The 22,953-nt window shown below is 34.8% G+C and overlaps 4 protein-coding genes across 5 annotated transcripts; 1 reads left to right on the top strand and 3 right to left on the bottom strand.

The window, feature by feature from the left end:
• Nucleotides 1-326: 326 nt before the first annotated feature.
• Nucleotides 327-2,619, top strand: LOC107625804 (uncharacterized). Its single transcript, XM_016328527.3, has 2 exons — nucleotides 327-510; nucleotides 1,041-2,619. Exons 1-2 carry the CDS (start codon nucleotides 488-490, stop codon nucleotides 2,494-2,496), a joined length of 1,479 nt encoding a protein of 492 aa, XP_016184013.1. The 5' UTR covers nucleotides 327-487; the 3' UTR covers nucleotides 2,497-2,619.
• Nucleotides 2,620-2,897: 278 nt separating this feature from the next.
• LOC107625803 (protein DETOXIFICATION 44, chloroplastic) lies at nucleotides 2,898-15,133 on the bottom strand. 2 transcript variants are annotated; one of them, XM_016328525.3, is made up of 14 exons: nucleotides 15,120-15,133; nucleotides 7,604-8,055; nucleotides 7,362-7,486; nucleotides 6,930-7,088; nucleotides 6,444-6,577; nucleotides 6,165-6,300; nucleotides 5,878-5,974; nucleotides 5,668-5,768; nucleotides 5,330-5,493; nucleotides 4,961-5,032; nucleotides 4,748-4,864; nucleotides 4,022-4,117; nucleotides 3,784-3,905; nucleotides 2,898-3,645 (listed from the first exon to the last, which is right to left on the bottom strand). In XM_016328525.3, the coding sequence occupies exons 2-14, from the start codon at nucleotides 7,948-7,950 to the stop codon at nucleotides 3,585-3,587; spliced, it is 1,731 nt and encodes a 576-aa protein (XP_016184011.1). In that variant the 5' UTR covers nucleotides 7,951-8,055; nucleotides 15,120-15,133; the 3' UTR covers nucleotides 2,898-3,584. The 2 variants fall into 2 exon arrangements, 1 of the variants encoding a protein (XP_016184011.1); XR_015904870.1 differs by lacking the exon at nucleotides 15,120-15,133 and having other exon boundaries at nucleotides 4,022-4,652; nucleotides 7,604-8,117.
• LOC107625800 (receptor protein kinase-like protein ZAR1) lies at nucleotides 11,950-16,566 on the bottom strand. Its single transcript, XM_016328523.3, has 2 exons — nucleotides 14,902-16,566; nucleotides 11,950-13,036 (listed from the first exon to the last, which is right to left on the bottom strand). The coding sequence occupies exons 1-2, from the start codon at nucleotides 16,406-16,408 to the stop codon at nucleotides 12,399-12,401; spliced, it is 2,145 nt and encodes a 714-aa protein (XP_016184009.1). The 5' UTR covers nucleotides 16,409-16,566; the 3' UTR covers nucleotides 11,950-12,398.
• Nucleotides 16,567-20,696: 4,130 nt separating this feature from the next.
• Nucleotides 20,697-22,615, bottom strand: LOC107625801 (uncharacterized). The gene is made up of 4 exons (XM_016328524.3): nucleotides 22,475-22,615; nucleotides 21,654-21,866; nucleotides 21,195-21,349; nucleotides 20,697-20,901 (listed from the first exon to the last, which is right to left on the bottom strand). Exons 2-3 carry the CDS (start codon nucleotides 21,813-21,815, stop codon nucleotides 21,206-21,208), a joined length of 306 nt encoding a protein of 101 aa, XP_016184010.1. The 5' UTR covers nucleotides 21,816-21,866; nucleotides 22,475-22,615; the 3' UTR covers nucleotides 20,697-20,901; nucleotides 21,195-21,205.
• Nucleotides 22,616-22,953: the final 338 nt, after the last annotated feature.

Below are 22,953 nucleotides of genomic sequence, written 5' to 3'. Positions count from 1 at the left end.
ACAAACAAAAAGTGGACCCCTTCGTAACTAAGGAATCTCGAAAGTTGAAACTTGGTAAACAAGACGAGAGAACGAAAAAAAAAATAAAAATAAAAATAAAAACACAGCCGCAAAAAGCAGCCAATACAATAAATAACATAAATAACAAAGAAATAAATAGCCGCAAAACGGGAACTTTCATGCCATTATCTTAGTTACTCAATTACTTGATCCCCAATCCAATGACGTTGGCACTTACATAACAAATTCTTTCCTTTTTTTTATAATAAATAATTAAATACATAAAATAAAAATAAATATAAATATAGTAAGCAATAAAAAAACATAGTAGCACATAATCTGTGTGAAAATGCTATAAACCTCTCTAGAACCCTGAACCTTAAATCTGTGCACTCAAACCCACAACATACCACAAAACAATGAACTAGAACAACAACAACTAATACAATTACATGCTTCTTCAGCAGCAAAATCAAGAAAAGGCATCATGGCCACTGAAATCGTTTCTGGGTCAGTTCAATTACTCTTCTTTCTTTCATAAGAATTTTTATCTTTTACTCAAGCTAAGTAAATAGATAGATAGCTTCATATACTTGTTGGTTATTGTTGATTCAACTTTTATCTGGGATTTTCATTGATTTCTAGTTTGTTGAACAAGTTGTTTGTGTTTTTGTGCTTCTAAGCACACAGACATGCAAAACAACTGACTTCATAGTTTCATTTGTTTTGGAATTTAAAAATTTGGTTAGTGAAATCATAGGATATTTGTCAAAACTTCTTGCTTGTGTTATGAATAACAACTATTTGTTTCATTGAAATTTGATTCAACTTGCTTCTATTTTGACGTCTCTAATTTGTTTTTGGATTTCCCCTGCTGCGAATCACAAGCTAATTTCTGGTTGTTGCACAAGTTTTTGGTTCTTCTAAGACTAATTGTAGTTTCTTTTGTTTTGGACTTTGAAAACTTATATCTGTCAAAACTTTTGAATAATGACTATTTAGAGTTCTAAGAAGAGTTCTGTTTTTGGTGGTTGATGCAGAAACAGGAATTCGTCGAAGAGGCGCAGGTGTGGAAGTGATTCGTTGGAGGACACTCTTGAGAAGTGGAAGAAGAAGAACATCGACATTCAACATGATTTCTCCACAAATGGGGTGCATGTGGTTCACAAAGTTCCTGCAAAAGGGTCCAAGAAAGGGTGCATGAAAGGTAAAGGAGGGCCTCAGAACTCTGAGTTTAGATACAGAGGTGTGAGGCAGAGGATTTGGGGTAAGTGGGTCGCTGAAATTCGCGAACCAATCAGCAACCATGAGAGTAAGAAGAATGCAAAGAGGCTTTGGCTTGGCACTTTCACCACTGCATTTGAAGCTGCTCTTGCTTATGACAAAGCGGCTAAGACAATGTACGGTTCAGGCGCACGTTTGAACTTTCCGGAGCATGATTTGGAGTCAGTAGGCTCTGAAGAATCACCAAGTAAGAATGGAATTATATTGAGTAGTGGTGAGGCTCCTAAAGCTGAGGATTTGGATGGTAATTTTCATCAGTTTCGTGAAGACAAACCTAATTTTTCTTATGTTGAAGCATTCGAGGGAACAAAGGAAGAAGATCATGATGTCCAAAAAAATGAGAAATGTGATGATGCAAGTGTTGTTCATAAGGAAATGAAGGATATTGAAGCTAAAATACCTGGAGAAAGTGAAGGAATCGAAGGAGAATCAGAAGAGGTTTTAAAGTGTCCTGGCTCTGGTGTTGAGTTTATTGGTATGGCAATGAATTCTGGAGCTGATGGCGCGGCTTCTGACGCCAACGAGCATGAGATTGTAGCGAATAATATAGAAGTACCAATCGAAGAATTGACCAAAAGTTTAACATCATCATGTGATTTGAGCAATATTGACAACCATTCTGATGATTACTTTAACAATCAGATATCAGATGAGGATTGCAACCCCAAACCTAATTATGATCAGTCAAACATAAAAAATGAGGCATATATGGTGAAGAAGAAACATGTGGAGGAAGTAATTTCTGAAATTCTAAGACTTTATAGCAACAAGTGCTCAAATAACTGTATTCAATCTCAAAATGAGAATGATGAAAATCAACCTTCTGTTAATGTTGAAGAAGAGAAGCCACTGATGCCAGTAGAAGCTGACATGGTACATACTTGCAACTGCTACGGCTGCGATAATAGCGATGATGAAATTAAAAATGAGCCTAACGGTTCAGATGACAATGTTGGAGAAATGTATGAGTTTCAGGCTTTGAACAGCAACATTGATAGGAAGCTTGAATTGCAAGAAAAAGGAGATGATGGAAATGTGTTATCTGAATTCAGTTCCAAGCGTAATAGGAAGCTGTGTGAACATCTGAATAATATGCAGGTTGCTAGCATAGAAATGGATCATGATTATAGTTTCTTGAGACCTGACTATGATTTTGGGTTATTAGAAGAGCAGAAGTTACTTGATTTATGCTTTTCACATTTAGGATCTTAGGAGTTCACAAATGCTTACAAATTTTGTTTTCATTTTGATGAGGTTAGTGCATGAACATATTGATGTTTTTCTACCCACTATTGTTAATGTAAAAGGCAAATTAGTAGACTCATTCTTTTATAATGATGAGTGTAATCTTGATCCACAGTCAATGTAAAACGTTTTACACAGTTGTCCAGCCACATTCGTTTTTTTAAATGACTATAAACGTAATTTATATAAAAAATAATTATTTTTACAGACGTAGTATTACGTAATTAGATGCAGGTGTAGAACTATTTTACTCTGACAATCCATCAAAATTAAATTCTTAAGATATTATATTTTCCTCACATTTTGGATTTTGGAGAACTGCTGGTAGATGTTAAAAAATCAGACTCATCCACAATTCACCCACTACATTAACCATTGAAAGCTACTCTTTTTTATTCACAATTCACAAAGAAATGAACCATTCCCCCATCTAAGACTCGACCTTAATTATTGAAAACAAAAAATACCATGCATTTAGCATAACTTTGAAAATTCAAAGGATCTTAATGCATGTGGAGCTATTGCCAAGTCAATATATATAGTGACATTCATGGAAGTCTTATCTACCAATACATCAAATGTTTCCAAGAAATGCAACAAGCAAAATCTTGGCTTTGTAGCTGCAAGCAATGTCATCCAATAGAATGATTTTCTCCCTCTTGTACTTTCTTGCACATTCAGCTTCCATGTAATTGTACAAGTAAGATTTTGGCAATTGTTCTTCAGCAACACTTGCTATCCTGATTCAAAATAAATGTCGCTTTCACTTTTTTGGTACATCGAAAAATTTAATATTCACGGACACGATTTGTGTACGTATTTATTGAATTTTCAATGTACTAGAAAATGTGAAAGCTAACATTTAGTTTAAAAAGGAGGAAGTAATTTGTTCTCTTGATTGATCTTCTAGAAGGAATGAGTTTCTAGCAAGAAAGTGCACATCCTCCAAAATGTTAAAAGAGCTTGTGACTTGTGAGCACCATCATTATGTTCTCTGACCAGTGTGCAGTGTAAAAGTGGGGAAACTTAGGGAAATTTGAGTGTAAATGCCTCGGTCAATCTTCTGCTCCATCTTTATACCAGACCATATCCCATGGTCCACTTTTGCTACCCAACCTTGTAAATAAAAATAAAAAATAAAAAATGATAAGAAAACAATAAGATCAAAATATGCATTTTTGGATCATTAGGAAGAATTCCTTCCCTTCAAGTAGATAACCTCTAAAAAATGTTTGTGTTAATGAATTAAAATACCTCCAAACTCCGGCTAGAACACGCAAAACCATGAAAAGGAACAATCCTGTCCACACTCCGGGAAGTCCAAGGACCGGAGAAGCCACCAATATAAAAACTGATGAAATCAGTGCAACTAGAACCTACAAATCAAAGCCAAATAAAGGGCCAAGAATGTCAGAAAAATGGGAAACAAAGTAAGATAGAGTGATTATGTGAAATGTTTAACTATCTTTTGATCATTGAACTAGATAATTACCATAGAGTATGCAGCAAATCCAAAGTCTGATACTCCGTAATAAAGTCCATCAACAACAAATGCCAAGGCATTCACTGGTTGAGATCCAGCAACAAACTGCATGTGTGTACATTTCAGATTTATCAAAGTTACTGATCATGCATGCTAGAAGGTTACAATTGCAAGAACACTTCAGCTAGTTATTCCTTTGACAAAACATTGCATTTCTGTCAATGATTGATAAGACAAGATAATGAAGTGTCGAATTCGCATCTTCATTTCAGTATAAACAGGCATCAAAATGTAAACTTCATCTTGAAGCTATGAAAGTAAACTCAGACATGTATTCGGGTTGGACGCCGAATCTGTTACTTTCACAATTTTTTTTTTTAACTTCTATTTTGAATCTTTATATGCGTGTAACTGAAAATGCCATTATAATTAAACACAAGTGCATTTTCTTGTGTTTTCAATGCAATGATATCTACTAATTTTAAATCATAATTTTTCTCTATCACTTTTAGAAATCGTCATCTCTTCTTGGCCGCATTATTTCACATCTTTGTATTGTGTTGTATATTCAAGTTTCATTAACCATGAGACAGGAACACGATAGGATTATTGTTAGGGGAAAATGCCACAATTACACTTCCTGTAACAAAATAAATCAAAAGCAGCAATGTTAAGAAGCTCCTTGCCTATACATTCATTATCACCAAGTAAACTTAATTAATTGTGGTTTTTTACCAGTAGACCAGACTGAGCAACATCCTGAACTTCAGAGTCTGTGCTGAATAAGCTAGAAAATGCCCCATACCCAAAGAATAAAATCATTGATAAGGTAATTCCGGTTCCCAAACCAATCTGTTTGACATTAAAAAATGAGAGTATGAGGAGAAAAGAATCTTGGATCAGTAAATATCCAAAATCTCATCCAAAGAAGGTGTGATGAGGAATAACCTGCAATGCTCTATATATAAGGTGGCGTGATTGCTCGTAATTTCCTTGCGAGTAACTACCAGCAAGTATAGCCTGTAAAGAAAATATTGTTACTACAACACAGCCTAACAAGTTCTCAGTCAGTTATACATGAGGAAAGTGGTTCATGGTTTTCTTATTGATTTGATAGCATCATAAGAATGAAATATGAACAGAAATGGAAGACTCTTGAGACATACGACTGGCTAAGAAATTTAGGTCAGAGTACCTTGTGAGTTGGAAACAGGATTAGCTAAACTACTTGTCTTTTTTATCAATTGATCTGGTCCAACTTTTTCATAGATGTAAACAAAATGCATGATATGGTCAACTGTGATATTACAGTGTTACCTGACCAGCAAGCGCAAGAGCATCGGTGAGGGAAGATACTGACAACCAAACTTCCATGCAAATTTGATGACCAGCCATAGGTGTAGGGCCTTGCTTAGCTGCTGCGGATGTTGCCACTGTCATTGTCATAAGCACAGCAATAGTCCTACCGATCAGAAGACCACCTACAAAACGCAGTATATATCGTTGAAAGTAGAAGCTAATTTTTATTGCTCCATTATTTAAATCATATCAAGTTGCAAATCAACCAAAAACTTTTTCTAGCTAACTGAAATAAATCCTGTTTGAAAGATGAGGACCGTTGAAACTACGATACAACTTAATATAGAAGTACATACCTGATTTCAGATAGTTGAAAATTTTTTTCCAATCGACATCGGAAGGGAATAGAAGCACATTGTCACTTAATTTCCATACAAGTATAAAAGCTATCAAGTATCTGGTGAACAGAAAGACAAATTATGCTTAATATGAAGTGAGCAATTAGTAAGTGACAAGTGCAAGATGCACGGATAATAACATAAAGTTTTACCACATCATCGACGTACTCAGATATCACAGTAGAAACGGCAGCACCACCAATTCCAAGGCCAAAGAAAAATATCAATAGTGGATCCAGTATGGTATTAATAATGTTTCCAGCTCCTGGAATTCCAAAACAAAGTCTTCGTTACTCACACATTCAGAAAATCATTCTAGAAATTCAAGGATGAACTTTATTTTCTTAAGGCCTTTGGATCCAAATAAAATGAGTTTCATTGAAGTTTAAACAGATCTTTGGAATATTGGAAACAATAATGAGACAGAGGAAAAAGGAAGCATCAGCATCACTTGCCAATTGCATACAGAGGAGTCTTTGTATCTGTAAATCCACGAAAAGTTCCTTGTGCGGCTAATGAGATCACGATTGCTGGAGCACCAAAAGCCCTCATTGTTAGAAAATGCTCGGCAGGTTCACGCATCGGAGAATCCTACATACAAATAGAACAAATAATACAAATGAAGAGCCATCATTCACATGCACATCTTAAGTCATAAAAATTTATGACAATCAGGAAACATAAAGGCGAAACTGTGAAATGCATGGATCAACAATCAGTGAAGAATTACATACAGCAGGTATACCCATGATATTCATAAGAATGCCTGAACCAAAGGAAAGCGCCACAGTTTCAGCAACTCCAAGTGCCGTAGCAAGTGCTAACGAAGTTGATACTGAAGGAATAAGCTTCTTGCTTTGGTACTTCCCTGCCAAATCCGTATAACATCCATGAGATCAGGACTCACAGAATATATACAAATTTGCAGCTATAGTGAAGGAGGAATTATGCCCCCCAAAGTGGTCCTTCAGATTGGTTGCACACACTAAAATAATCCCCGAGATTCCAATTGCAACAATTACATCCCTGTCCATGAGATTGACAAAAGTCACCATGTTAGTCCCTCAGTCCTTTTCTATCAAGTGACTATCAAACCATTAGGTATTAAGGTGGTGCACTTATGCCAATATCAGGGACGTAATTGGGCAATCGGGATCTCAAGAACTATTTTAGTTGACCACTTTGGGACTTAACTCTTGAGGTAGCTATGCGAAACTTACCATTATTGTTACTTTGATTGTGGTCACCTTCCTTTCTAATCAGTGCCTGCTCCTCAGCAACAAAGGATGTAGTGATATTAAGCAAAGGAACATTGAACAAGTCTGAAATTAGATTAAACACAGAAGCTGAAACCCCAACAGCAGCCAATTCAACCGATCCTGTATAGTGAAATTTCAGTTATGCAAAACTCTCTTATGATGGTAACTAGAAATCAACCCTAGAAAACTAGAATTACTAGCTTCCCAATCCAGGATATAATCAAATGACCAAGAAACCACTTCTTCCAAAAGTTTAAACTGGTTGCGGAAGGAACATGATATATCGCTATCAACTTAGAATCAAATCCCAAATTCTAATTTCCCCTTAAAAATTTGAAAGCAAAACATCAATAAAAAATGAAATTCATTACCACAAGAACTTCCTTAACTTACCTATATGGCCAACAAAGGCTGTATCAACCAATGAGGCAAGAGGGTCAGCTGCCAAAGCCAAGGCAGCAGGTATTGCAATGGACAACATTTCCATTCCCATATCATCAAATACAAGCCACCCATTTCTGTTCATGAACCAAACAAATAAATAAAACTTCAAAACCAACGTATATACATACACACAAATAACAAGAGGATGAATTTGATTTTCCAGCACCAAATCCATGAAACCAATAAAGTACCTGAACTGATGTATGAAAGAAGCAAAGAAAGAACCTTGAACTGATGAAGATGAAGGATTATGAGAGGGTGTAGTGGTGGTGGTGGTGGTGGTGGTGGAGGAGGAGGAGGAGCATGGTTCTTGCTTATTAGAGGCAGTTTCTTCAAGGGAATCTGTTTTGGTGTCACTGTTTTTGTGACTTAGACATGATTTTGGAGCAACTCTTGGAGTTGGGAAGCAATGATGATTGTGAAGCTTTGATGGTTTAGAGTTGAAGAACAACAATGAATGGTTGTGATGATGGTGGAGAATATTATGCATAGGGTAGTGATGGTGAATATGCATGCAAAGAAAAGAAGACGACGCCATTTTTGAGCATCTGGATGAGAAATCAAAGACTCACTCTATTGGACGCAAAAATAAAACCATATCTATCTACACCAAAATCTAACGTTGATGTGGAATTTGTACACACTATGTTTTCCTTTGTTAAATTCTATCCCACACATTTAGGCTTAACAAAATTTTATGCTAATGGTTAGAGCGAGGAAGAAAAACGGTGAAGACATGAAGATTTTTTGATAAATAATTAATTTTTCTTTTGTATCTTACAAATAGTTGAATGTTTATCTAAAAAATATGTTATTTTATTTTTATTATTTTTTAAAATAGATTATATTTTTTTCCATTTTCTCTATCCAAAAATCTTTTTATAATAAAATTATTCAAATTTATTAGGGTTAAAATAATTATAGTTTAACTTTTTAAATTAGAGTTAAAATATTAAAAAAATATTTTTTATTGATTATCTTATTTTATACGGTAAACTTGTTATTTGCAAAAAGTTTAATTTAAATCCCTAGCTTAAATTTAAAAATTTAGCTCAACTAAAACTAAAAAAAAAAAAAAAAAATACATACAACAACAATAACAAAGCTTTGACTCACTAGATGGGGTCGACTACATGAATCAAACAACGTCATTGAACTCTATCATGTATCATGTCTACAGAGAGATCGTTTACATGTAGGTCTCGTTTTGACCACATTATGGATGGTCTTCTTAGGTCTTCCTCTTCTGTCGGTCTTCTTCTCACATGTCCAAACTACTTGAACGCAATTCTACCATCTTTTTCATAATGGGTGCTACTCCAACTCTCTCCCTTATATTTTCATTACTTATTTTATCCAATCGCGTATGACCACTCATCCATCTCAACATCTTCATCTCTGCCACACTCAACTTATGTTCGTGCTCTCCTTTAGCCGCCCAACACTCCGTACCATAAAGCATAGTCGGTCTTATAGTAGTACGATAGAATTTACCTTTAAGTTTTAAAGGCACTTTTTTGTCGCATATAAAACCAGATGCACTCCGCCATTTTGACCAACTTGCTTGGATCCTATGATTTACATTATGTTCAATCTCTTCATTATGCTGTATGATGCACCCAAGATACTTAAAACTTTTAACTTTCCGTAGGATGTTTCTCCAATCTTCACCTCTATATTAGGGGTTTTCCTTCTCAGACCGAACTTATATTCCATATATTCCGTCTTGCTACGGCTTATGCGCAGACCATACACTTCTAGAGCTTCTCTCTATAAGTCTAACTTCTTATTTAGGTATTCCCTTGACTCTCCTATAAGGACGATATAATCAGCAAAAAGTATGCACCATGGCACAGGCTCTTGGATGTACTCTGTGAATACTTCCAAGACTAATGTGAAAAGGTATGGACTTAATGATGATCTCTGGTGTAATCATATACCAATAGAAAATTCTTCTGTCACACCACCTTGAGTTTTTACATTAGTTGTGGTTCCATCATACATGTCTTTAATTGCACGAATATATGCGATCCTTACTCTCCTCTTTTCTAAAACCTCCCATAAAACCTCCCTTTGCACCCTATCGTACGCTTTTTCCAAATCAATAAACACTATATGTAGATCTCTTTTATTACTACGATACCTCTCAATCATCCTTCTTAACAGGTATATCGCTTCGGTGGTGGATCTGCTTGGCATAAATCCAAATTGGCTGTTACTTGTGTCTTTTTTTTCAACCTCTGTTCTATCACCCTTTTTCATAACTTCATAGTATGCCTCATGAGTTTGATCCCTCTATAGTTTTTGCAACTTTGTATATCTCCCTTATTCTTGTAAATAGGTACCAAGGTGCTCTTTCTCCACTCATCAGGTATCTTCTTTGACCTTAAAATCTCATTAAAAAACTTGGTTAACCAGTTGATACCTTTTCCTCCAAGGTCCTTCCAAACCTCAATCGGAATATTATCAGGTCCTACTGTCTTGCCATTTTTCATCTGCTTTAGAGCCTCTTTTATCTCGAAGTCTCGAATCCTTCGATAATAGTCAAAATTTTGATCTTCTTTCCTTGTGTATAACCGACCAAAATTCGGAAGAATCTTATGTCCTTTATTAAATAACTCGTAGAAGTAGCTCTTCCACCTTTCATTAATCTTCTCCTTTTGAGCCAGCACATCTCCATCTTTATTCTTTATGCACTTAACCTTATTTAAATATCTCGTTCTTTTTTTACAGCTCTTTGTGATTCTATATATATTTTTTTCTTCTTCTTTCGTATTCAAAGATTGGTAAAGACTCTTATATCCTCTTGCAGAGAGAGAAAATATATGAGAAAGCAAATGGCATCGAAAGCAAATGGCATCGTGACGAAATACATTAACCACTTAATAGCCATATCGAATTTTTTTTGTTAGTCATTAATGCATCAAAACAACGTATAAAAACATAAAACTTATTTATATACGAAAACTAGAAGATGGAAAATCTAATAAAATTTTGTTGAAAACAGAAGTATCAGACAATATTTTGGGACATTGATATGAAACAAATAAATTAAAAAGAAGAATTATTGTCCATCCATGTTTTGTAACTAACGGATATGTGACAAGTCATAAGCGACTAACATCATTCAATAGAAATATCTATTGGTGGGTCCTTCCATACATATTTGTGGCATCAAATTTTTTGCTTAACTTCTGCATAGAGAAATTGTTAGTGAAAGCACAGTTTTACTATATTAGCACCTTAGAGTGGTAAATCCATGAACTAGTAACAGTTAAGACTTTTACATCTTACTATAGCTTATATCAACTACTAAAATGTATGTACTATAGTGATAGGAGATTATATTGTAAGTTTGTAACCTTTGCATATATACATTACTAGGATAAATAGTTTTTTTTTTTTTTTTTTTTGGTCAGTGAATAAATAGTTAGATTATGTAATAAGTAAAAGGAAATATGAAAATACGTTTTTTTTTTTTTTTTCCTCAAGGACAACTCTTTTCAAGGGATGAAGCTAATAGGCCGCACTTCCCGGGTTCTAGGCTTTTTTTTTTCTCATATTGTTTGGGCCTTTAATCCATTTCCTATACCCTAAAAAGGCTAAGTGACAATGTACCGAAAGTGTGCTGAAAATATTTGATCTATAGAAAAAAAAAAAAAAGAAAATAAAAACAAGAGAATAATGATTGGGAATTCTAATTTATTCATCTTATTATTCTTTTAATACTCAAAAGAGTAAAAATTTTAAAGTATGTTATTTTTTAAAATATCAAAACAAATAAAAAGTTCAAAACTTTTTAATTTAAAAATTAAAAAAAAATAATTAAGAGGATAAATTAATACTTTTAATTATTTTTCGAAAGCAAAAACATGTTATGCAGAATAAATCCAAGAAGAGACAATACACAAAAAGGAAAAAGAAATCGTAGAAGAGACAAGAGACTTCTATTAGCATTCTTTGGACCTGTCAAATTAAGCTACTAGGAGTCTAGGACTCTACAAATTGAAAACAAAAATACAAAATCACCTACTACATCAACCAGCATTAAAGTTGAAATATAACTTCTATTTGTACTCTTAATTATCAACCAATAATCAATTGAAGGAAATGAAAGTAGTAAACTGCTGTATTTCTTAAAAGGGAAATTCTAAGGTGCCTAACACATGGGTGTTTAATTTGCCTAAAAGTTGAAAGAGGCAAAAAAATATACCTTAGTTTTTATTTTTGTTTTCCATAATTAAAAAGTTAGACACCATAGAACACACTTTCTTAGAATTTGATAGTTACAAACCAAGTTTATTTTGTAGAAACTAACTAGTCTCAATTAATGCTCAAGGTCAGAAAAATTTTTCCTTTTTCTTCTCTTTCATATTTGTAGAATCATCTTAGCAAAATCAATTAAAAGTGTTAATCAAATCAAACAGTGGCACAACATGATGCTGAATTGATCTGCCAACTCAAATCATAATGCATGGAGTTAATCATGGTATCATTGTAATCATGTTCAGGATGCAAGCAATAAGACCAGACAAAATTTAAATAATATCCAACAACTTTACTGATATTCCACCAAAAAAGAATAAGAATGAAGAGAGACCTTGATAGTTACAGCTCTCCAAAAATTGCTTCAGTACCACACAACAAGTTAAGTGCCTAATCAATCCAAGATGGTAAAAAATTGCATCACCATCTCAAATTCTCAATATCCCAATCATAAAAGAAAAATCTTCTCATGACCACCACAAATATTACACATATCTTGATCTTCAAGTCAAATGCACCTTCACCCTCTTGAAAATTATTGTAGAATTTAACACACTATTTTTCAAGCACACACATAAAAATTGATAGGATCTATAAACAGTGAAAGAATATTAAATGAAATTAGCAGCACTCACTTTTATTGCAAGTGTACTTAAGAAATGGTGTGTTAAACTTGTGTTCATGCAACTAGGTCTGAATTCTCTTACCATTGGAATCTTACTATGATCCAATCCTTTCAAGATTTTCAGAGACAGTTTTCATTCTAGGCCTAACTTCGGGGTCACCTTCAGTGCATGCTAATGCTACATGAAAAACAGCCAACACTTCTTTCTTTACACGCACTTCTTGTAGCAATGATGGATCAACCATTTCAGATAAGGGACTCTCTTGTTCAAAGCCTTTCCTTACCCACCTCACCAAATCAGGAACTTCCACAGAAGAAGTTGAAGTTGTCGGAGAAGATTCCGGCGTCCTGCCAGTTAGCAATTCAAGCAGAACAATCCCAAATGAATACACATCCCATTTCTGTGTTGGTCTGGAGCTGGGGAAGCGTGCCTCGGGCGCCTTGTAATTGTTGGTCTTCTCTTTCTGTGATGAGTTCATGTATGGAAGAGCACCACCCATTAGGCCGCCAGTCGACGGGGTGTTGCCGGTGATGCTGATTAGCCGGTTGAGCCCGAAATCGGATATGTATGGTTGGTAGTCATTGTCAAGTAGGATGTTGGAAGGTTTGATATCACCATGGACAAACTTTCTTGGACTGCATTCATGGAGATAGGACATGCCTCTTGCTGCTCCTTTGGCTATTCTAAGCCTTGTTGACCAAGAAAGGTTTGGAGATGGTTGTCCACTTCTCCCTGTATTTTCAGAACGAGGGATGTTATTTGAACATAAAAATACAAAAGATAAATAGATTTGAAGGTTGAAATGAAAAACTGCATAAAATCTCTAACAATCATAGAGTAGATGTTAAAGAAACATTTTCAATCAAATTAGAGTGTACTAGGCAATTTCCTAAGGTGAATTGTTTATTATTACCAATGAATTTAGTCAAGTTTATAACATCTAGAACATAGTGCAAATGCAGATTCTTGAGTAGTTTTAAATTGCCAATTGCAAATTTATGCTGGCTTTAAATATTTTCTATCAGTGTTAGGATTGGCATATGGTTGCATTAGAAGCAAGGAAAGGATAGGAAAAAGTTGTAATAGGGACAGGGTTGAACCAAAGAGGTTAATGAATCTTGTTGATGCTTTTATGCTTCATACGGAAGGAAGTTTAAGCCTAAAAGACAAAACAAATCATGAAACCACAAAAGGCACCCATTTTCCACTAACAAATGTAACCTTGTTTAAGCTGAATGGAAGGCAGAAATTGGGACAAATTGCGCCTTCTTTTAGCTTATGCTTTCAAGTACAACACCGTTACAAGACACAACGTCAGACACTAATTTCAAAATGCGATTCAAAGACTTAAAGAGGGTGATCAAGGAAGGAAGATAGGGATTCAAAAGTCAATAAGCAGACAATTGAAAGAAAACAAATATGACATTGAAGTTTGAAGGAGCTTTCCTAACTATTATGTCCAAGCTTTTTTTAATTTATCTTGGCGGTTAAAAGCTATGTATAAGCTGTTTTGGTCCCAAACAAATATGATTGTGTTCCTATAATTCTATCACTTCATCTCTCACACAAATTGATGGAATAGGGTGGTCCAAGTCATCAATGATAGAAGACACGAAACTTCCATTTCCAATCCCCCTCTTCCTTTCTATTTCTAATTCCAAGCAAGGAAATATACTATAAATTCTATTTGTACAATATCATTTCTTTAGAAATAAATAAGGTGTACCCATTTTCTTCCTCTTATTTTTTTTCTTATGATTTAAAATTATACACAGGAATTGAAAAGATTGGACCTCATGTCCTCATCTACTACACAATACAAAATTACCCATGTGCCGTCTCTTTATCTCATTAAAACAAATGGGACCAGACACAGTCAGTTCACAATTCACATACCGTAATAGGATCTAAATACTTGTTTTTAATGAGAAAATAAAATTTAAGCCATTTAAAAAGTTGAAAAAGATATTATAAATGGTGGTGTTTGACAAATTATAGAGTCTTAGTGCACCCATAATTCCAAATAAGCAAAGGAGCAAAAATAGTTTATGTGCATGTTTGTTAAACTCTTCTCATGTGTCACGTGGCAGTTGAGTCCCAAATTGCCATGCATGCATGATTAATTAATCGGTTAAACTCGACTATAAGTTCAAAATTTTAGCCAACCATTAGTCTTCTTTTACCCCTAATTATTGTTACCTATCAATATCATTGTGATTACGTTTTTCTTCAATTACAACCTACTATGTTTGGTTAGGTAGGCATGTCCCTCGATTGAAAGAGTGAAAATTTAGAGCAAACCCCCTTCTCCTTCAATCCAAACCAATAAATCAAACCATTCTTGCATAAAACATGCCTCTCTCCTATATTTTAGGCACATTGTTAACAATCAATTACTTATACTCCACTATAGTGTAAACAAAGTATATCAATTACACATACATTTTTAGTATTAAATAAAGTATAAAATTTATACAAGATAATGTTACATCTTGTATAACAATGTATAAATATTTCAATTTCTGAGAAGGAAAATCCATAGCAGCTAAAATAAATCAAATGACACACATTAAGGATGTGAAAATGAAAGAACTAACCTCGAAGTGCTTGAGCCAAATTGCCATTAGAGATGAAATCACTAATGAGAAGCTTCTCATCATGTGCCCAATAATAAGCCCTCAATCTCACAATGTTAGGGTGCCTAACCTTCCCAATGGCATGAACCTCAGCAGCAAACTCCTTATACCTCTGATCACCACCCTCTCCCAATCTCCTCACCGCCACAGGAACACCATTAGCAAGCACCACCTTGTACACTATCCCCAACCCACTCTTCCCCAACACATATGCCGATGCCCTTAGAAGCTCATCAAGCTCAAACCTAAACCCTTTGTCTATGTTCACCAAACCCCCTTCAACTCTTCCACCTTCCCCCGCTTCCTCTTCCTCTTCCTCCTCCTCCTCGTCGCTCTTCACTCCATTCATACATTGCAATGCACACAGATTCATCTTCTCCTCGCCACCGCCGCTGCCGCCAAATTTGCTCTTCCCTGCACAGCTACAGGCATTGCCATCATCCTTCCTCTTCCAATAAACATATACGATTACTAGCCCGATGAGGGCGACCCCAGCAGCGTCGGCTGCTGAGATCAGGATTATGAGGCCGGGACTCAGGCCTTTTTCTGAATGGAAGGTCCCCGCATGTGCTGCCGCGTCGGGACCTTCCTGTGATCCCCGGCCTGAATCCGAACCGTTGCATGATTTTCTTAATGGAAATCCGCAAAGGTTTGGATTCCCAAGGAACGCAGTGGGGCCCTGATTTGAAAATGAGCCTGTTTGGGGAATCTCGCCGGTTAGATTGTTGTTCCGGAGATCGAAGCTCACGGTCGCCGGTAACTTCCCAAGCAACGCCGGAACCTTACCGGATAAGTGATTGAACGAGAGGTTTAGTGTGCCAGAGAGAGAACTCAAATCGCCGAGTTCGTCAGGGATCGGACCTTCGAATTGATTATCGGAGAGATCGAGCTGGACGAGCTCATCCATCCCCGACCACACATTGGCCGGAATATCGCCGGAAAAATTATTCCTCGCCAGAATCAGTCTCTGAAGCTGCTTGCAGTCCTTGAGCTCCGGCGGCAGGTGGCCGGAGAACGAATTCTGGGAGAAATCGAGGTTCTCGAGGCGGCGAAGTGTGCAGAGCGACGGAGGGAATGGACCGGAGAGGTTGTTCCGGTGGAGGTACAAGCTGTGAAGCGCGGTGGCGTTGAAGAGCTGCACCGGAACGACGCCGTAGAATTCATTGTCGTGCAAATTGAGTCGCCGGAGGTACCTTAATGTCCCAAGCTCCGATGGAATGTATCCCCGGAGTGATTTCCCGGCAAGCGCGATGCCGACGACGCGAGGCTCAGGCTCGCCGGAGATGCTCGAACATGCGATACCAGACCACCGGCACGGCGTGGTATCGCCGTCGTTCCAATCGGAGAATGTGACTGCACCGCCGTCGACGGCAGATTTTAGAGAGAGAAGCGCGAGGCCGTCGGAGGAGAGAGAAAGCGCGGAAGGGAAGATTAGTAAGAGAAAATAGAGAAGCGTAGACGGTGTCATTGAGTGATACGGCGTCGTTTTGTGTGATGATTGATACGGCACCGTTTATTATGAACCGTTTATGTTAGTGTAGTTGCAGAGCTTTTGAATGGCGAAAGAGAGTGAAAGAGAGAGTGAGGGAGTGAGAAACAAAGAGAGGTAGTTGTGTTGGTATTTATGAGAAAAAAGAAGATATAAATTTGTTTTTAATATTGGTGGGGGTCTATGACCCGCCAAAATTAGTGAGGGACTTGCTAACTGAAATTGTGAGATGAGACAAAGAGTGAAGTGTAATGTAAGGAAAAAAAGTAACACAAAAACAAAGGGGAAGATTTTTGGCTTTACACTTGCAAGTTCATCTTATGTCATTAGATTTGCTGAATTACTTTCTTTGTAACAATGTTTCATTATTGGGGTGAAACTGTCATCTCACTATTCTTTTGTTTGTATTATCCTTTTTTTTTATTCATGATTTAATTGTATTGCTACAAGCCTACAACACTGTATTTCTATCTTAAAACATTTATAATTAAAAGTTTAAAAAGTTTAAAAGATGGAGATTTAATCCTCTCTTGATACACTTTAATCATAATGGGTTGGCAAATAGTTAATGAAACATTAACGAGGCTTATAAGAATAGAAACAACCATGCTATGTAATGAAATTATTTTTCTCAATTGTGTCAACTCTCAGAAACAAAAATGTTGGACATTATTCCTTATGTTATATGTTATATCATATTCGCTGTAAACTAAGCATGATTCTTGGCGCTTATCACCACAATTAGCATGACAAAGAGATGTTGATAAAAAGAAAACTCAACCTTTTTGTAGAAAAGGAGCTTTTGTCTACATCAGCATATATTATGTCACATGTAAATTTCTAAGAACATTAATTCTTAATATTTTTTTTTTTTTTGGGTGAGTAAATCACTAAATCCTCAGTATTTTTGCTTATTTCAGTAATGCCCTTTCATGTAAATTTTATCTTTATGGATAAACAAATCACTGGGTTAACTAATGAAAAACAAGAAAAAGGGGGGGACTAAGTACAACAACAATATGCATTGTACTCAAATTACTTAACAAAGAATCAACATTATGTATCAACATAGAAGTAGATTAAAAACAGATTAAAATAAATTCGAATCAAACTATTAATTTAACTGAAATTAATGGTTACCAAGTTACAAGAAACAATATCAACATAGAAAATTAATTTTGATATAATATTAGTGTAAAATGTTATATACTACCAATAAACATTTGTTATTGCATCTGTCATCAACTACTACATTTGTTAAGGCCTTTAGTACTTAATTATTTATATAATTTCTAATCATTATAACTAAAAATTTCTCCTTGAAATTTATTTATGCTAAATAAGTTTAAAATCTTGCAACCGTCTACATTATTAATTATAGATTTAATTATTCTAATAGTCTCTATAGTTTCACTAACTTTACAATTAGATTTTTATATTTTTTTTAATTGAATTTTTACATTGTTTTTAATTTTATAACTAGGTTCTTCTTAGTGTAAAAAATATTAGAGTTGAGTATTTACTCCGTAAATTAAATGTATCTACAATTAAGAATATAATTAGATCATTTACTCCGCAAATTAAATGTATCCATAATTAAGAACCTAATTAGATATTTGACAAATGTTTTTTGGGAGAAATATTTCGTTAATTTTAATGTTTTTGATATGAAAATGATCTAATTACAAAATTAAAAGTAATATAAGAACATAATTAAAAAATATATATATAAAAATCTAATTACAAATTTAATAAAATTATAATAACCAATAGAATAATTAAAATATAATTATGTTATATATAACGCATGTGGTAGCTATCTTGAACAAACACTTACAAGAAGTCACGATCATTGTCAAGACATTTCAAACTGAAACCTCCATGTGCTTCAAAAAAGGTTTGTTACAATTATATAAATTTAACTAAGTGTGGTTTGGTGACTCATTACTTAGTTGTTTAACCAAGAGATTGAGAGTTCAAATCCCACCATGAAAATCGAAAGCATCATGTGGTTAGTGTTTGTCCCTTAAAGAGATTATTAATCACTGTATTCGACGGTTTACATATTTGAAAAAAAAAAAAAAAACATATGAATTTCAATGGTGCAAAAAGAATCCTAAACTAAAAGTGGATTTTGGTTGAACAAATACAAAATGAAGTTTGAATTATCATAAGTTCAGCACCCTTTTTGTTTTTTTACAGAAAGATAATTAGTTCAACAAATTTGAATTCTATTTCCTCTTTGACCACAATTATTTTTTATAGACAAATGTTATTACATTTTTGTGGGTGTGAAAATTTTTCCATGTTTAGTAAAAAGTTTCGAAATATACAAAACATTTTTAAAAATTTAATTTCACCTACTTAATCCTCTAAAAAAACATATTCATGAAAGGGAGAAAAAAGTCTCAAAATGTATAAATTTGAGCTAGTACAAAATAAATTCCACAATAATATCATCTCTTCTAGTTATCATGCTTTCTCCATGATATTTGTCCCAAACGACTAGAATTTTAAAGTGCCATCGTTTTTCCCAAACCAAACGCCACTCATACTAAATAAATGAGTGAGGCCTATACCTTAAATTCTACTGCAAATACTACCGTTTTTGTTCATTCACTTAATTGGGCAATGCCCAAAGACAAAGCCTCTTTTCTAATTATTAAATCGTTGAGTTGAACTATATGCACTACAATTACACATCTGTATCTCAATCATGCAAGACAAACTTAGAAGCTAACAAAACAAAGCCACACACTAACCATGACATAATAACGCAATTTCTTTTTGTACTCTTTTTTTTTTTTTTTTGTGCTTATGATTCCATTAATGATTTCTGTGAGCCACGAAAATGAAAGAACTTAAGCTTGGCCATAAAAACAATTAAAATCTTGCCCCATACGTCTAACGAATTGGTCTAACCCCGAAAGCAAATATATATATATATATATATAATTTAATATTGCTTCGCTAATTTGCTTTGTACCGAAGGCATATATAAAGAGTGGTGATGAATCAATTCAACGGTAACAAATAAATATTGACGTGTTTAAAATGAAAAATTGGAAGAATTAGGTATTAAGAATGGGGCCAAAAGAAAATTAAAAACTGTTTGCTGAGCATATTGTACAAGTATTTTTTTTTTATTATTATTAAACAAATGATTCTGAAATTTAAATAATCTATTTTGATAAGCTTGATCAGGATAAAGACCACACCAAAAGGGGAAGAAAATATGGAAATGTGTGTTTGTTGGCTTAATTTACAAGAAAAATTAAAAAATTAACAAAGACGTATCTCTGAAATTTGAATAATCTATTCCATTTGGATGAATGCTCAAGAAAAATAGAAATAGAAAATGATCACCTTTCCACTTACAAGGCAATGCAAAACACTCAAAATTCAGAGAACCATTCTATTTAACACATGGGGAGCAATTCCAAAGTGCACTACTCAACAACACCACCTCTAAGTTTGTAAATGGTTATTTTTTGTTATTGTTGTTGTTGGTATTTTTTCTTTTAAAGAACTTAATTGGATAGTGACACTTAGCATTGTGAGCTAATATAGATATATTATCATCTCAGACAGAGAAGAGGGCATAAGTTATCTACTTATATATTAAAACCAAGATTACCAGAAGAGTAAGGTAGTCTGACTTCAGGATGGTCAACACACCACATCATATGGCATCCACCATCTTTAGCAGCAGTTCATTAAGGTTAGTAACACTAATCATTGTTCTCAACTCAATTTACCTAGCTCAATTTGCATCTTCTGGTTTGAGCCTTCGATTGTTTTGGGACCTCTCCTATAGACTGGGAATTAATTCTGGGGTAAATTACATCGGCTTCCTCTCAGGTTAGGCGATATATGTGCGACACTCCTTCATTTGTAAAACTATATACAAACTTTCCTTTAAATTTAAGTTATATCTTCCATGACACCAAATACCCATTGTATAAGAAATCAAAGAATGTTGTATGTAATATTACCTAACTCTAGGGGAGTAAATATATTTTAACCTCAATTCTATCCATGAAGCCTTCCCTGCAATGTTATTAATCTCTCACTCTAATGGGTAATCCTATTTTTCTTAACAGGGGATTTTCAAGGTGGGGGGTAGAAGTGCTGTAAAAATAAGTTAATATAATGAAATCTTAGGCTTTTATTTAGAGAGAAACTAGAGGTGAATACAATACAGAATAATGCATGTGAATATATGTAATTACCAAAGAAATGTTCTGGAAAATATGCAACATAATCATGAGAAAAATTTATCCCTTTTTTCTTTTAATCATAGTACACTACAAAACCATTTGCATAGATGGTAATAAAGATCAAACATTCACGTTAACTTGGCAACCTAAACTCTAGCAATACTTATGTGAAAATGAGATTGGAGAAGATTTGTTTCCAAACCATCAAGGTACAAGCTAATCAACCTTAGAACGCTGCACAATAAATTTCTCCTGCCATAACAAATTTAGAGATGATGTCAGAATCTCAAAATGGAGAATAAATGGGGTTTTGGATTTCTTCTAAGACGATGACAGCACCAGAGGTTACATTTCAAGCTTTCTTACTAATAGTAACAAAACAGCATAATCAAATTCAAGCTGCAAAAAGTATGCATATAAACCATTTCTACTATACTTGAATAAGGTATCAAACTACTAGCTGACTCTACTGTACTTTATTTCCAGTTCCATTTACGTCAACAGCAAAACTGCTGTAGATTTGACAACTAAGATTCTTTCAATACCTTGCACCAATTTAGGGAGGAGGTGCTTCAGTGCTGGAGGGTACATTCTCAGATACTGGTGCGGTGGGAGGAGTATATATGCGTGCTTTCTTGAGAATTTCAGCAACAATCCAATGTTTGCGCTTGCTCAAAGGCCTAGAAGGATCCAGTCGAACCTGAAAGAACAACAGCAAAAGAGATTGCTTACTAAGTTTTCTTGCAAAATCTAGAGAGTATATTAACATTTAACCATCAAGTGATAAGAATAAATGAATAATACAACAACTACCAAGCCTTATTCCACCAAGAGAGATCAGCTATATGGATCAAATGCCATCATAATATCCTATCATAAACCACGTCTATAGTTAAAATACTAAACTCCCAAGATACAAAGACAATACTAATAACTAAGTTCAATATTTTAAGAAATAAACAAGGACTGCAAATTAGATGGGTAAGTAGAAAGTTGTTACCAACCCGATCACCAATGTTACATTGATTGTGTTCATCATGCGCCATAAATTTAGAAGTTCGCTTGATGTAACGGTTGTACACTTTGTGGTGGAATAGCCTGTCCACTGCCACCACCACTGACTTCTGCATCTTATTGGAAACCACCATTCCTACGACTTGCTTCATCGTTCTAACCCAACCTACACAATCTCTAAGCCAGATTCTGATGTACAGCAACTACAACACAATAAAAAAAAATATAAATAATGAATTCCAAAATTACATTTCGGGAACAATAACCAAGGACAGAAATTCTGATGTATCAGGGCATTTTTCATTACAATCACCACCCCCAATTTCCATAGCATAGTAGTTTCATTTATGGCTAAAATTTCAACATTATTGAATTTATTCAGTTCAAATAACATAGTTTCATGTTCAAATAACACAGGAATCCCAGCACATACACGTACTCCATAACAAATAAGTAAAAGGCATATCAATAACACAATAGAAATCAGGCCTTGATTGCACATTTGCACATAAAAACCTAACAAATGAAGAAAGCATTCTAAGTTTCTAAGTACTCAGCTCAATTGACGCATTTTAACAAACAGGTAAAGGGCGAGGCTGTGACCACAACAATCTCACTCGTTTTGTTCTGTGATTCTTACAAGTCTCATGCTAAGTACGTTTCAGATTTACATAAAATCGTTAAAACCCAAAGGTTTCGAGAATTTTCTTAATCACTCAAATAGTAGAGTGGTTCTCAATCTCCCCCACGTATGTATTTATCTACGTATGTAGGTACGTACAATTGGATAAAATACGAGAGTGGAGCTTACTGAGATGAACGGGAAGATATTGGCAGAGACAAAGGGGGCGACGGGCGGCGGCTGAGGGCAACAACTGGCGGTCGACTGGCGGCGACACTTGCGAGAGAGGGACACTGCTGCACTAATCGCTTCAGAGTGTTTTATTTTAATTTAGTCTTTTATTTTTTTTATTTTTTTTATTTTTGATAGATATCTTTTATTATTTTTAAATTTTTTTTCTCGGGTTTGGCATGGGCTTGGGTATGAGGAATATGTAAAATTTTGAACAACAAAACAATGGGCTTGGAAATGTTGGATGGCCAAGCCAACTTTGGTTGACGCACATGGTTAGGTTCCAACTCTATTTCAAGACTCTCAATAAAGACCAAAAATAAAAGACTCCATGAACGATATATGGTTCAAGTACTCCTAGAACAATTTCAAAAGGAAAAAAAGAACCCTCCTAGAACCAATAAGTTTTTAGTAAATGGGCTACCTTTCATGGGAAG

This window comes from Arachis ipaensis, chromosome B2 (genome assembly GCF_059453495.1).
Source record: "Arachis ipaensis isolate K30076 ecotype BB chromosome B2, ASM5945349v1, whole genome shotgun sequence".
Taxonomy (NCBI): domain Eukaryota; kingdom Viridiplantae; phylum Streptophyta; class Magnoliopsida; order Fabales; family Fabaceae; genus Arachis; species Arachis ipaensis.
This window is presented reverse-complemented; position numbering and strand designations above follow the sequence as displayed.

Bases quoted from the DNA above. Each gene is read 5' to 3' on its own strand.
- LOC107625804 (XM_016328527.3), top strand. From the start codon at position 488: ATGGCCACTGAAATCGTTTCTGG. The intron at 511-1,040 runs GTCAGTTCAATT...TGGTTGATGCAG, and splicing joins GCCACTGAAATCGTTTCTGG to AAACAGGAATTCGTCGAAGA.
- LOC107625803 (XM_016328525.3), bottom strand. From the start codon at position 7,950: ATGGCGTCGTCTTCTTTTCTTTGCATGCATATTCACCATCACTACCCT. The intron at 6,301-6,443 runs GTATGTAATTCT...ATTTGTATGTAG, and splicing joins ATATCATGGGTATACCTGCT to GATTCTCCGATGCGTGAACC. The intron at 3,646-3,783 runs GTATTTTAATTC...TTTATTTACAAG, and splicing joins GTTCTAGCCGGAGTTTGGAG to GTTGGGTAGCAAAAGTGGAC.
- LOC107625800 (XM_016328523.3), bottom strand. From the start codon at position 16,408: ATGACACCGTCTACGCTTCTCTATTTTCTCTTACTAATCTTCCCTTCC. The intron at 13,037-14,901 runs GTTAGTTCTTTC...CTGAAAATACAG, and splicing joins TTTGGCTCAAGCACTTCGAG to GGAGAAGTGGACAACCATCT.
- LOC107625801 (XM_016328524.3), bottom strand. From the start codon at position 21,815: ATGAAGCAAGTCGTAGGAATGGTGGTTTCCAATAAGATGCAGAAGTCA. The intron at 21,350-21,653 runs GTTGGTAACAAC...TTGTTCTTTCAG, and splicing joins AATGTAACATTGGTGATCGG to GTTCGACTGGATCCTTCTAG.